The 13116-nt window shown below is 50.3% G+C and overlaps 1 protein-coding gene across 3 annotated transcripts in view; it reads right to left on the bottom strand.

Annotated features, from left to right (window-relative positions):
• LOC147114861 (H(+)/Cl(-) exchange transporter 7-like) overlaps positions 1–12581 on the bottom strand; it is a 128422-nt gene extending 115841 nt beyond the window's left edge. For 2 of the 3 annotated variants that reach the window (XM_085992894.1, XM_085992891.1), the window contains exons 1-2: positions 12376–12581; positions 12104–12275 (exon numbers count right to left, since the gene is read on the bottom strand). In XM_085992894.1, the coding sequence (XP_085849020.1) occupies positions 12104–12275; positions 12376–12377 (174 nt within the window). In that variant the 5' untranslated portion in view covers positions 12378–12581. Of the gene's footprint in view, positions 1–12103 lie in introns of all 3 variants that reach the window. The other variant, XM_085992893.1, reaches the window with a different exon arrangement.
• Positions 12582–13116: the final 535 nt, after the last annotated feature.

The following is a 13116-nucleotide window of genomic DNA, read 5'->3' as shown; positions in this document are numbered from 1 at the left end:
GTAAATTTATCATTCCTTTCTTTAGATCAACGATATAAAAACACCTTTCTTAAACTTCCCTGAAACCTTTTCACTGTCTCTATATAGGGCTGGATTTTGCCGGTGCTTAGAGTGCAGGTTTGGAGGTGGGTCCGCTGTCCAAATAGCAAAGATTGACAGTGGGTAGGAAACCTGCTGTCAACCCGCCTCCACGCGAGTCTCCCAGGTTTCGGGCCTGTCAGCGGAGAACTGACCTGACACCAAGCGGCAGGGAGACAATTGAGCTCATTAAATGGCTTATTAACAGCCAATTTAATGGTATTTTGAGGCTTCCTTCCAATTTTACGTGCTCCCCCACGGGTTACCCACTGCCTGGGGAACACACCAGCTCACCCTGGCGTGAGTTGAGTCTGCTCTGATGTATCTGATAAGCTGACAGCTGCAGATGTGGTGTAAAGGATACCATGTTGCAGATGGTCAGTTTCTGAGCGCAGAAACTGTTGGTTACTGCATTTGTAAGACACGAGATTTCTTTAGCTTGCAAGTCTTTAGAGCCAACTGTATGTCCAGTGCCACCTCATTGGAACAACCTCTCTCACCATTGACCGATCGCTTCTGTCATCTCATCTGCAGCTGACATCTATTGCAGCAACATCAGTGCCCGAGAAACTATCTCACCTTGCTCCTCTGATTCCTTCCACGCTCAGCCCCAATGCCAAAATCACCAGACACACCAGCAGCACCAACAACAACAACCTTCTCCGCCATCACCTGATGCTGCACTGGACACAAGGCATCAGCCCCTGACAACATTGCTGCCGGGGAGGCCAGCGATGGCATCGCCATTACCAGATTTTCTTCACTTGACGCTATTAACCCTGGCTGCCATATGATGTGCCAGGTTGACACCATCCCACACCTGCACCGTGAAGCATACCTTTAATGTCCAAGCCATTCCATGCACACTCATCACTATAGCGGGGGGTGGGGGGGGGCGGGGGAGGTTATGTCTCAACATTCACTGGAACTCAGTAAGACACTTCTCAAGGAGCGCTCAGATCTGTCCAATAAGGGGCAGTGTTGAAAATATGGATTTCTCTGTATGACAACACATTACCAGAAACTTCACATGAACATTGGCTAAACCTCTCAAGTGCCTATCCTTCTCTGTTGTTAGTTGGTTTGCTTGCAGTAGGATGAGGGCGAGTGTGAGGGGTGGCTAGTGAGATGGGGAAGTGATAATGTAGATAGAGAGGAATGGGTAGAGGTGCAAGGTAAGTTGGTGTGACTAAGAAGAACTTGGAGTGGGAGGGGGAGGATCCAATTGTCGTGGTTCACGTAGGAACCAACGGCATAGGTAGAACTCGGAATGAGGTTCTGCTGAGGGAGTTTGAGGAGCTAGGATCCAAATTAAAAAGCAGAACCTCAAAGGCAATAATCTCTGGATTGTTACCTGAGCCACGCGCAAATTGGCATGGGGACAAACAGATTAGAGGTTTAAATGCGTGGCTCAAAGTGGTGTGGGAGGAAGGGGTTTCAATTCATGGGGCACTGGCACCAGTACTGGGGAAAGAGGGAGCTGTTCCGTTGGGACGGGCTCTGCTTAAACCAGGCTGGGACTAGTGTCCTGGTGAACAGAATAACTAGGGCAATAGACAGGGGGGTGGGAGGATTCAGGAAAGAGTAAATTTAAAAGCAGCGAGATGACAAGGCTCTAGAGCAGAGTAGAGTTTTGGGTAATAATAAGCAGAGTGGGTCAGGAAGGGACGGAGAGAGTAACAAAGGTAATAGGGCATCAGTGACTAAGGTGACAACAAGGAAAAATAGAAATAAGTCAAAGCTAAAGGCACTATATCTGAATGCACGAAGCATTCACGACAAAATAGATAAATTAGTAGCGCAGATAGAAATTAACAGGTTTGATCTAATAGCCATAACGGAGACGTGGTTGCAATGTGGCCAAGGTTGGGAACTAAATATTCCAGGATACTTAACTTTTAGAAGAGAGAGGCAAAATGGAAAAGGAGGAGGGGTAGTCCTGATAATAAAGGATGGGATAAAGACAGTAGAGAGAAAGGATCTTAGCTCCGAAAATCAAGAAGTAGAATCAGTTTGAGTGGAGCTAAGAAACAGCAAGGGGCAGAAAACATTGGTGGGAGTTGTTTACATGTCCCCAAACAGTAGTTGTAATGTAGGGCAGCATATAAATCAGGAAATTTGAGGCGTATGTAACAAGGATAATAGTGATCATGGGGGACTTTAATCTACACATAGACTGGGCAAACCAAACTTGCAGTAATAGTGTGGAGGACGAATTCATAGAATGTATGCAAGATAGTTTTCTAGATCAGTATGTTGAGGAATCAACTAGGGAACAGGCTATTTTAGATCTAGTATTGTGCAATGAGAAAGGGTTAATTAATAACCTTGTAGTAAAGGGGCCTTTAGGGAAGAGTGACCATAATATGATAGAATTTTATATTGAGTTTGAAAGTGATTTAGTTAAGTCTGAAACTAGGGTCTTAAATCTAAACAAATCAAACTACGTAGGTATGAGGGGCTATGGTAAATTGGGAAACTACATTAAAAGGTATGACGGTAAATAAGTAATGGCTAGCATTTAAAGAATTAATACATAATTTACAACAAATATACATTCCTTTAAGGCACAAAAACCCACAGGAAAAGTGGTCCAACCGTGGCTAACAAGAGAAGTTAAAGATAGTATTAGATCAAAGGAAGAGGCTTATAATGTTGCCAAAAAGAATAGTAAGCCTGAGGATTGGGAGGATTTTAGAATTCAGCAAAGGAGGACCAAGAAATTGATAAAGAAAGGGAAAAAAGAATATGAGAGTAAACTGAGAGACATAAAAACAGACTGTAAGTTTCTACAGGTATGTAAAAAGGAAAAGATTAGCGAAAGTAAATGTGGGTCCTTTACAGGCTGAGACAGGACAAGTTATAATGGGGAATAAGGAAATGGCAGAGAAATTAAACAAATACTGTGGGCTGTATTTTATCAATGGGGCGCATTGGGGGCGGGACTGCTGGTTGTCGGGTTTTAGTCCCGTCTCCAATGATGTCCGGCCAACCCACGCTCTTTTCCCTTGATTGACCTTTTAAGCCCGCCCTTCGGGCTTAGCCGGCCAATTAAGGGAAAGTCGGTGACAGAGGACGTCAGCGTATGATGTTTCATCCGTCAAAATTTTGACAGATGAATTGTCGGTGTTTGACAGCTTAGAGAAGCTGTCAAACACTGACAATCTCTGTTCTATGGTGAGTCCTTGCACAAAGACTCACCAAAACCTCTTTCCTCAGCAGAAATCAGATGGCTGCTGCATCTGAGAATGCAGCAGCCTTTCTGTCATCTCTGCCATTAAGATGAGGCACCTTCGGGTCTCCAAGGGTTGAAGCCTGCAGGAAGAAATAAAGGTAAGTAAACTTTTTCTAACACTTTACACTCACCTCTCCACACTTGCACCCATCACTCACCTCCACAGCGCACTTTTCAATCCCTCTCACCCCCGTAAACCCACTGCTCGCCTCGCTGACCCTGGCGAGGTTCGCAGCCATCGGGGAGCCCGCACTTGCAGGGGCAAAATGGATATAAGCCTCAAAACTGCCTGTGAATAGGCAGTTAATTGGCTGTAATCCCTTTCCTGCCTCGAGGAGACGGGTCCCTGCGCGACTCGGGGACTTGCCTCCCAGGAAGATGGCACGGAGGCGGGTTGGGAGTGGGGTCAGTTCCCGCTCCCAGTTTCTGCCATTTTCCCAGCAGTCCCACCTCCAGACCTGCCTCCTCAGTGCTGGGAAAATTCCCCCGTGTGTCTGTTTTCATGGAAGAAGACACAAAAAACTTCCCGGAAATAGTGGCGAACGAAGGGTCTAGCAAGAATGAAGAACTGAAAGAAATTAGTATTAGTAAAGATATAGGCCTAGAAATTCAGTCGCGCCACTTCTGGGGCGCTAAAGTCGGGCGTGCGCTAAAGTTAACGCCCGCCGGAAAGTGTAGGCCACTTCGCCGAAATTCAGTAGATTTGGCCAAGGAGTTTGGGCGAGCGCTGAAACTGGCGTTGCACTCCTATCTTTAGGCGCTAAGCCGGTGGTGCGGACTGATAACGCCGAGGCCGGGCGCAGCGCAGGTGCGGTCATGTTTTGATTGACAGCAGACACCCTGACGCCGGCCAGCTCTTAAAGGGGGAAGGGTCGACTTTGTCTGCTGCCACGCCCTGGATAGTGGAGCCCTGCAGCTAGGCCTGAACACTGCTGGTGGACCCAAATAGCGCCTGAAGCCATGCAGAAGGCCCGTGAACGAGCGCAGCGCTTCTCAGAGCATGCTTTGAGGGTGCTCCTTAAGGCTTTTGAAAAGAGAAGAGAGATCTTGTGCCCGGACAGTGGCAAGAAGGCTCCCAGGAGGCAGTACAGGAGGGCCTGGAGGGAAATCGCCCACAGGGTGTCATCCACCAGCGATGTCCCCAGGAGTGCGGACCAATGCCGCAAGAAGTACAACGACCTCACTCGGTTGGTCAGGGTGAGTACCCTTTCCAGTGTCCTCCTCATCCTTGCATGTGCACCTCACATTATGGGCAAAGGGACCTCAAAGGCCTAATGGCCATCCCTCCTCCCGCAGCTATGGCACTGGCATGATCATCAATAGCACTTTCTGCACTTTACACACTGGCCAAGCTATTCGACCATGGGAGGCAGTGCACACAACAACAGGGCACCACACTGGCCATGCTAATCGACCATGGGAGGCAGTGCAGACAACAACAGGGCAACACACTGTACTTAGAGGCCGTCCTTTCTCTTGCAGGCCAAGCTGGCCAAGAATATGAAGAGCCAGAATGTCACCGGGGGAGGCCGTGGCCAGTTCCAGGAGCTCAGTGACCTGGAGGAGCGCGTGGCTCGACTCATGCGTGGCCGGGTGGTTGGCCCCGTTGCTATTGGAGATGCCGACCCTGTGCTGGGCCCCAATGGTAAGGACATGACCGTTTGGACCTCTCTCGTTCCCCTTGCGCTTCAGATCTACATCCTTTGCCACTGTCCGACCAATGCGCATAATGCCACCACTCATGCCTCCCTCGCTGACGCCTTGTCCTCACTCTAAAGCTACTCTTGTGCCTTCCTGCTTTCAGCTGGTGAGGAGGAGGTCCATGAAGCTGAGAGTGCCAGTCCCTCGGAAGAGGAGGACGACGAGGACCAAGAGGAAGGCGGCACATCGGGGGAACCCTCATCCGCGCCAGGGGATGGCAATGGAGGGGACACGTCTTGCCTGGAGGAGAGCCAGGGGGAAGTGTTGCGGGGGGTGCAGCTCCTGGGCCCAGTGGCGTCCAGGCAGGCGGGAAGGGTCGGGCAGCACGGCTGCCTTCTCCCCAGAGGGGGGAAGTGTTGCAGGGAAGGGCAGTTGCTGGGCCCAGTGGCGTCCAGGCACGCGGGAAGGGTCGGGCAGCTCGGCGGCCTTCTCCCCAGATGGAGAGTCCGCCCTCCAGTCCGGAGACGGTCCTCGCCCAGGGGGTGCGCCTCCTTGATGAAATGTCCGCGGCCTCCGAGCGGCGCCACAACGAGTTCATGGGGGTTGTGGGACAGTTGCCTCAGGCCATTGAGTCCCTGGCTCATAGTGTGGCCGCTTTCGGGGACTCACAGGCCAGGGGTGTCGAGCAACTCGCGGCAGCACAGGCCAGGGGTGTCGACCAACTCGCGGCAGCACAGGACGCGAGTCGCGAGTTTGAGTGGTGCCGTGCAGACACTGGCTGATCTGATGCGGGCACAGAACAGGGCAGTTCGGGCACTCACTTCTGCCACACTCGCTGTGTCACGGAAGCATCGACAGGGCACCCGCCGCCCTGCTGCAGCACAGCGGTCTGGCCTCCACCAGATTGCTGCGCTTGCTGCAGTGCCAGCCCGGCCGAGTGCCAATGTCTCTGGCGACCAGCGAGCGCCTGGCATCAGCCAGCTTGCCCCCATTGCTGCAGCCGCCACTGCCACTCCCCCAGCCAAGGTGCGACGAGCTGCTGCAGAGACTGATGCTGCCCAGCCACAGCTGCAGCAGTCAGCAGCCGGACCCTCCAGGGCCGGACCTCGTCTAGGCCGACCCCCAAGGGCATCTGCCGTTACGCATTGCGGCCCTCAGGAGCCTTTCCCCAGCCTTCCAACACCCACAGGGCCCAGGTTGAGGCGGAGCAACAGGTCGGGCAGGGGCCGGAGAAGCCTGCACAAGGACTCGCCCTCTCGGCACACCAAGTAGAGGGTGTCGGCAACTGTTTTTTTTATATGGGGGTGTTTGTGTTCTGGAGCGGGGGGGCTTATTTTGGAAAGGCCGAAGATGAAGGCCAATTGGATTGACAAGTTTTGTTATTCCTCCCCAGGTTGTGGGAGTGAGATATGTTTTTCACTGTTTTTTGGGGGTCTTGTCTGTTTTTCTGTTTCATGTGGGAAGGGCCCTGAGTTTGTTAAATAAAGCTTTTTATTTATTCAGCTTGTCCAGGTGTCATGTTTCAAGTGGTTGTTGCGTTAACCAGCTGAGGGCTTGCGGAGCGCCTGCATTCAGGTGCGTTCATTGCCACAAGCCATTCCCTGACAGGGGGCCTAGAAGTGTCGTTCAATAAGCCGCCGGCGGACGGCCCTTGGACCTTGTGGCTCCCTTCTGGGCTGGTACTCCTCCTCCTCCTCCTCCTCCTCCTCATGGTCCTCCTGCTCGTCCTCCTGAGGTGGTGGCCCAACGTGAGGTGGCAGTGCCTGAGTCCTGCGGATAGCCAGGTTGTGCAGCATGCAGCAAATGACGACGAACTGGGAGACTCTATCCGACGAATACTGTAGAGATCCGCCGGATCGATCCAGGCAGCGGAACCGTTGCTTCAGGACGCCAATCATTTGCTCTATGATGTTCCTTGTGGCTTGATGGCTTTCGTTGTATGCCTCCTCCGCAGGGGTCCTGGGCGCGCGGAGCGGGGTCATGAGCCATGTGCACAAAGGGTAGCCCTTGTCCCCAATAAGCCATCCCCTTGGTGGAGGCTGTGCCTCGAACATGTCAGCCACAGTAGTCTGGCGCAGGATAAATGCATCGTGGCTGCTTCCTGGAAAGCGGGCATTGACAGCTAGGATGCGCTGCCTGTGGTCACACACCAGCTGTACATTGAGGGAATGGTAGCCCTTCCGGTTGCGGTAATCCTCGGCATTGTCAATAGGTGCCCGCATAGCCACATGCGTGCAGTCAATGGCGCCCTGCACCATGGGGAAGTCGGCGATCCTGGCAAATCCGACTGCACGCTGCTCCTGCCTCTCTAGGGTCATGGGGAAGGAGATGAATTGGTGTCTCCTTGCGAAAAGGGCATCGGTGACCTGCCGGATGCAGCGATGCACGGCGAACTGGGAGATGTTCGCTATGTCCCCAGCAGCGGCTTGGAAGGAGCCGCTTGCATAAAAGTTCAGAGCCACCGTGACCTTCACTTCCACCGACAGAGACGTCCTGCACATCAGCTGTGGACGCAGATCTCTGTGAAGCAGCTGGCAGATCTCTGCAACCACCTCCCTTCTGAAGCGCAGCCTCTTAACACAATGCGCGGCAGTCATGGTGAGATAGGACACCTGCTGCCGGTATTCCCTGAGTGGGTAAGGCCTACGTTGCCGACGCCTGATGGCCCCTCTGCGTCTAGGCATGGCTGCCCCTCTCACACAGCGTCTGCGAGCCCTTCGCACATAATGCTGGAACTTAGGGTTGGAACCCCATGCAGCCCCCATAATAAACTTGCAAACAGTGAAATCACAAAGAGTCAAATTTCCAAGCTCTGGCCAGAAGCCAAAAATACCTCTCCTATGTTGTCCCAAATCAGTAAGGTCTGTTCCTTGGTCTCTGTCCAGAAATCCAAAGCACTAAAGTCATTGCAGCAAAATGGCTGGCCTTTATAGTTCAGTGTAAGTGCCCTTTAATTAGCGCTCCCCGAGGCCCACAGGGCCTCTGCTGCGTTCCACTTCACAGTTCTTAACAGCGCCACGCCCACATTGGGCGGGCGCCACTGAATTTCCGGTTTGGGGCGCACAAACAGCGTTGCACGACGAAATGACGTCATAAGCTGCGCGCGCAGCTGAGCGGGCGCAAACACTTTGCGCCGGCGCTAAATGTCAACTGAAGTTGGGCGTTGGCGCAGACCGGCCTGCGCCCGGGCGCTAAGTGCCTAGCGCTGGAAATCTACCCCTCTTGTGGCGTTAACGGCTGGCGAACGCAACTGAATTTCTAGGCCATAGTACTGGAGAAATTAATGGGACTGAAAGCTGATAAATTCCCTGGACCTGATGGCCTACATCCTAGGGATTTGAAAGAGGTGGCTATGGAGATAGTGGATGCATTGGTTGTCATTTTCCAAAATTCCATAGATTCTGGAACGGTTCTGGGAATAATATACCAGCATGGATTGAGGATTGGTTAATGGACAGAAAACAGAGTGTAGGAATAAACAGGTCATTTTCGGGTTGGCAGGCTGTAACTAGTGGGGTACCGCAAGGATCAGTGCTTGGGCCTCAGCTGTTCACAATCTACACCAATGATTTGGATGAGAGGACCAAATGTAATATATCCAAGTTTGTTGATGATACAAAGCTGGGTGGGAATGCAAGTTGCGAAGAGGATGCAAGGCGGCTTCAAGGGGCTATAGACAGGCTAAGTGCGTGGGCAAATGGAATATAATGATGTGGAGAAGCGTGAAGTTATCCACTTTGGTAGGAAAAATAGAAAAGCAGAGCATTTTTTAAATGGAGAGAGATTGGGAAATGTTGTTGTTCAGATGGACCTGGGTGTCCTTGTACACGAATCACTGAAAGTTAACATGCAGGTACAGCAAGCAATTAGGATAGCAAATGGTATGTTGGCCTTTATTACAGGAGGATTTGAGTATAAGAGTAAAGACGTCTTACTGCAATTATATAGGACCCTGGTGAGATCACACCTGGAGTATTGTGCACAGTTTTGGTCTCCTTACCTAAGGAAGGATATACTTACCATAGAGGGTGTGCAACAAAGGTTCACCAGACTGGTTCCTGGGATGGGGGGATTGTCCTATGAGGAGAGATTGAGTAGACTAGGCCTATACTCCCTGGAGTTTAGAAGAATGAGAGGTGAGCTCATTGAAACATACAAAATTCTTACAGGTCTTGACAGGGTAGATGCAGGGAGGATATTTCGCCTGGCTGGGGAGTCTAAAATCCAGGGGTCACAATCTCAGAATAAGAGGTCGGCCATTTAGGACTGAGATGAGGAGAAATTTCTTCACTCAGAGGGTGGTGAATCTTTGGAATTCTCTACCCCAGAGGGCTGTGGAGACTCAGTCGTTGAGTATATTCAAGACAGAGATCGATAGATTTTTGAATATTAAGGGAATCAAGGGATATGGGGATAGTGCAGGAAAGTGGAGATGAGGTAGAAGATCAGCCATAATCTTATTGAAGGGCGGAGCAGGCTCGAAAGGCCAAATGGCCTACTCCTGCTCCTATTTCTTATGTTCTTAAATAAGAATGTGCAGGAGAAGGGTATGGAAGGCAGAGTGATGAAAATGTGTTGAGTGGCTCAGCAACGTGAGTTTGAGTGTGGCTTTGCAGTAACATTTCGTTATCCACTGAGATCATTGAAAGGTTGGCGCTACTGCAGCTAGGGACCCCTGATGACATTCCTGCTTTTGCCCTCCTGTGCAATGTGCAACCAGGCTGCGTTGGTGTCCTGGGGAGGTCTTTTCCGCCCTTGGAAGGGAAGAGAATCTCCCTGCCTGCTGTGGCTTCCTCCATAAGCATATGGAGGGAGTCATTAGAGAGCCTGGGTGCAACTGTGCACCTTTGTGCAGTGCTGGTCAGTGTTTGCAGCACCTCAGTGTAGTCACCTGTGGCCGGGGAGGCACAAATTAAAGGCGAGGTGCGGGGCGGCCATTTTTGTTGTTGGCCGCCTGCCAGCACCTGCCTGCGCTCCCGTCCCTGGCCTCCGGAACCCCCCCCCGCGGAGTGCCGGCTGCGCTCCAAGAGCCCGGCACTTCTCTTGGGTGCCGGACTCTTTTGCCTGCACTCCTGATACCCGGGGGCCCAGCTGGGCCCCAGATCGCGCTGCACAAGGCCCCTCCCCTTTAAGAAGGGGAGGAAGGCCTGCAATACCGCAGCGCGACGTGCCGCAGTGTGTGGCACTGCGGCACATAGTGCCACGATATTCACTCGCAGCGCCCCAAGAGTGAGGCGGGGCGCCTCCAGTAGCGCCCCGCTTCCCTTTGGGGCGCAAGTGACCAATTTCCGGCGTGGGGGCGTTAATTTTGTGCCCCGGCGAAGTTAGCGGCCCAAACGGGGCTGTACTGAATTTCTCCCCCAAAGCCTTCAGGCTTGTTTTTTTAACGCTCTTAGATCTTTTAGAATTATTATTTACTGTGGCCATGTTTGATTTAAACTCTTGATTTCTCTGTCTGCCCCTTTTGTTTTTCTCCTTCCTGTCTTTTGCTTTTATCCTTGTTTCCCTTTCCTCTGTCTCCCCGCTCAGGTTCCCAACCCCCTGCCATTTTAGGTTAAATCCTCCCCCAGAGCACTAGCAAACACTCCCCCTAGGACATCGGTCCTGGCCCTGCCCAGGTGCAAACCGTCTGGTTTGAACTGGTCCCACCTCCCCCAGAACCGGTTCCAGAACTAGTTCCAATGTCCCAGGAATTTGAATCCCTCCCCCTTGCACCATTCCTCTAGTCACGTATTCATCTGAAATATCCTTCTATTTCTACTCTGACTAGCACGTGGCACAGGTAGCAATCCTGAGATTACTACCTTTGAGGTCCTATTTTTTAATTTACCTCCTAACTCCCTATATTCAGCTTTTAGGACCTCATCCCGGTTTTTACTTATATCGTTGGTACCTATATGCACCACGACAACTGGCTGTTCACCCTCCCCTTCCAAAATGTTCTGCAGCTGCTCTGAGACATCCTTGACCCTTGCACCAGGGAGGCAACACACCATCCTGGAGTCTCATTTGCGGCCGCAGAAACGCCCATCTATTCCCCTTACAATAGAATCCCCTATTACTATAGCTCTACCCCTCTTTTTCCTCCCGTCCTGTGCAGTAGAACCACCCCTGGTGCCAGGAAGTTGACTGCTGCTGCCTTCCCCTGGTAAGCCATCCCCCCCAATCAGTATCCAAAGTGGTATATCTGTTTGAGAGGGGGATGGCCACAGGGGACCCCTGCACTACCTGCCTGCGCCTACTACTCTGCCTGGTGGTCCCCCATTCCCTTTCTGCCTGTACCTTTACCTGCGATGTGACCAACTGTTTAAATGTGATATCCACGACGTCCTCAGCCTCGCGAATGCTCCAATATGTATCCATTCACAGCTCCAGCGCTGCAATGCGGTCTGCCAGTAGCTGCAGCTGGATACACATCCTGCACACATGGTCATCAGGGACACAGGCAGTGTCCCTGAGTTCCCACATAGCGCAGGAGGAGCATACCACGGGGCCGTGCTCTCCTGCCATGACTTACCCTTAAATTAATTAAATTTAAATTAATTCAAATCAATACCACCAATTACACTATACTTAAATGATATATTCAAGGGTCCTTTTTTTACCAACAGTCCCCGCTATACCACAGAGAGCTTAGAAACTATAAACCATAATACATTGTTTTCTTTTGCCTTCATGCACCTGGTGCAATGTCCCTCTCCAAATCTCACTTCACTATCCTTATCTACTCATCCCTCACAACTGTTGACTTCTTGTCAAATAACTTTCCCATTCTCCATTTTACGAGAATCAGGGAATAGCTTTGGGATGGGGCAGTCCCAGCATTCTGTATTTTGTGAAGCTTGTCTATTCTCTAGTGAGCAAAGAAGCTACAATGACTTTTCAAGGAAGCAGGTTGAAAGACAGCAGTAAATCAAGAACCTTTGGCCAACAGATAAGGAAGGACATGAATAGGAGCAGAGCACAAGAACAAGACTATCCGAGAGAGATCAGAGGCAGAAATAGAGGGAAATCTGAGCCAGTCCCAAACAAGTATGTAGTTGGTGTTGTCTAAGGTATCTACACCTGACTAGCAGTGTAATGGTCAAAAACAAAGCAACCATTTGGAAACACTGTATTTAAAGATACTTTTTGATGAACATTTCTTACCATGATGGCAGTGAGGGAGATTGTCAGTCTTGAAACACCACAGAAATATGAGGCAGCTCCGATTACTGCAAAAAGGCCAGGATCTGTCCAGGCTCCATACTTGTCAGTTTGGACACCAAAAATCGACACCATGATCAGACCAATTATCCTGCCATATAAAGCTCCAGTGTACCTAATGGAGAAGATAATCAGCCCTAGGACACTTCACATAGATTATCATTTAAAACATCTATTTCATTTCAGATCACAAATTGAAATAGTTTTCTAGTTACATTTTACTGGTGACGGGTTTTCAAATATTACACAATGAGAACAAGAATGAAGTGAAAAATCTAATGTCCTCCTGATTTCCCACGTGGAAACTAACATTGGATGAACCAACAGGGGAGACCAAATTTTTAATATAATGGCCCAGAAATTCGGGTCTCCACGGGTGAGTACGCATGGGGTACTCACCCGTAGGCCCAATGGAAGTGCCGGTTTCCTGCATGCACTGCGCATGCGCGGGAACCGACACTTCCATTCCCCTGAACGAAGGGGTTCAGAGTTCAAACGCGTGCGCGGGAGAGGCTGCGCGTGCGCATCGAACTTCGTTTTTTTTTGCAGGTTTTCCCAGGAGGGTAAGTCTCCAGAAGTTAGACTTATAAAAAGCAGGCATAAGGCCTGCTTTTTACAAGGTAAGTGGTGAATTAATTAAAATTAAAACATTTTTCCCACAGGTTTATTATTTTTAAATGCTTTAAAGAAAGGTAAGTTTATTTTTAGCCCTGTTAGAAAATAAAATTATTTTTCCAAAAATTTAAATTATTGTTTAAAATAGTTATTTCATGTAATTTATAGTTTATTTTTAAAATTTGATTTTTTTTAATTTATAAGTTTTGACAGCTCTTCCTGTCAAATTTATGAATGGAGCATTCCCTGCTCTGATTGGCTCCCCATGTGGTCCCAGGGGACGCATCGAACTAACTGCGCCCCTGGGATACGCAAGCACTGCGCACCGGCAGCTGGACCAG

The sequence above is a fragment of the Somniosus microcephalus genome, chromosome 7, assembly GCF_052327205.1.
Source record: "Somniosus microcephalus isolate GS21.2 chromosome 7, FLI_Smic_1.0, whole genome shotgun sequence".
NCBI lineage: Eukaryota > Metazoa > Chordata > Chondrichthyes > Squaliformes > Somniosidae > Somniosus > Somniosus microcephalus.
Note: the sequence above shows the minus strand (reverse complement) of the source record. Positions and strands in the feature narration are given on the sequence as shown.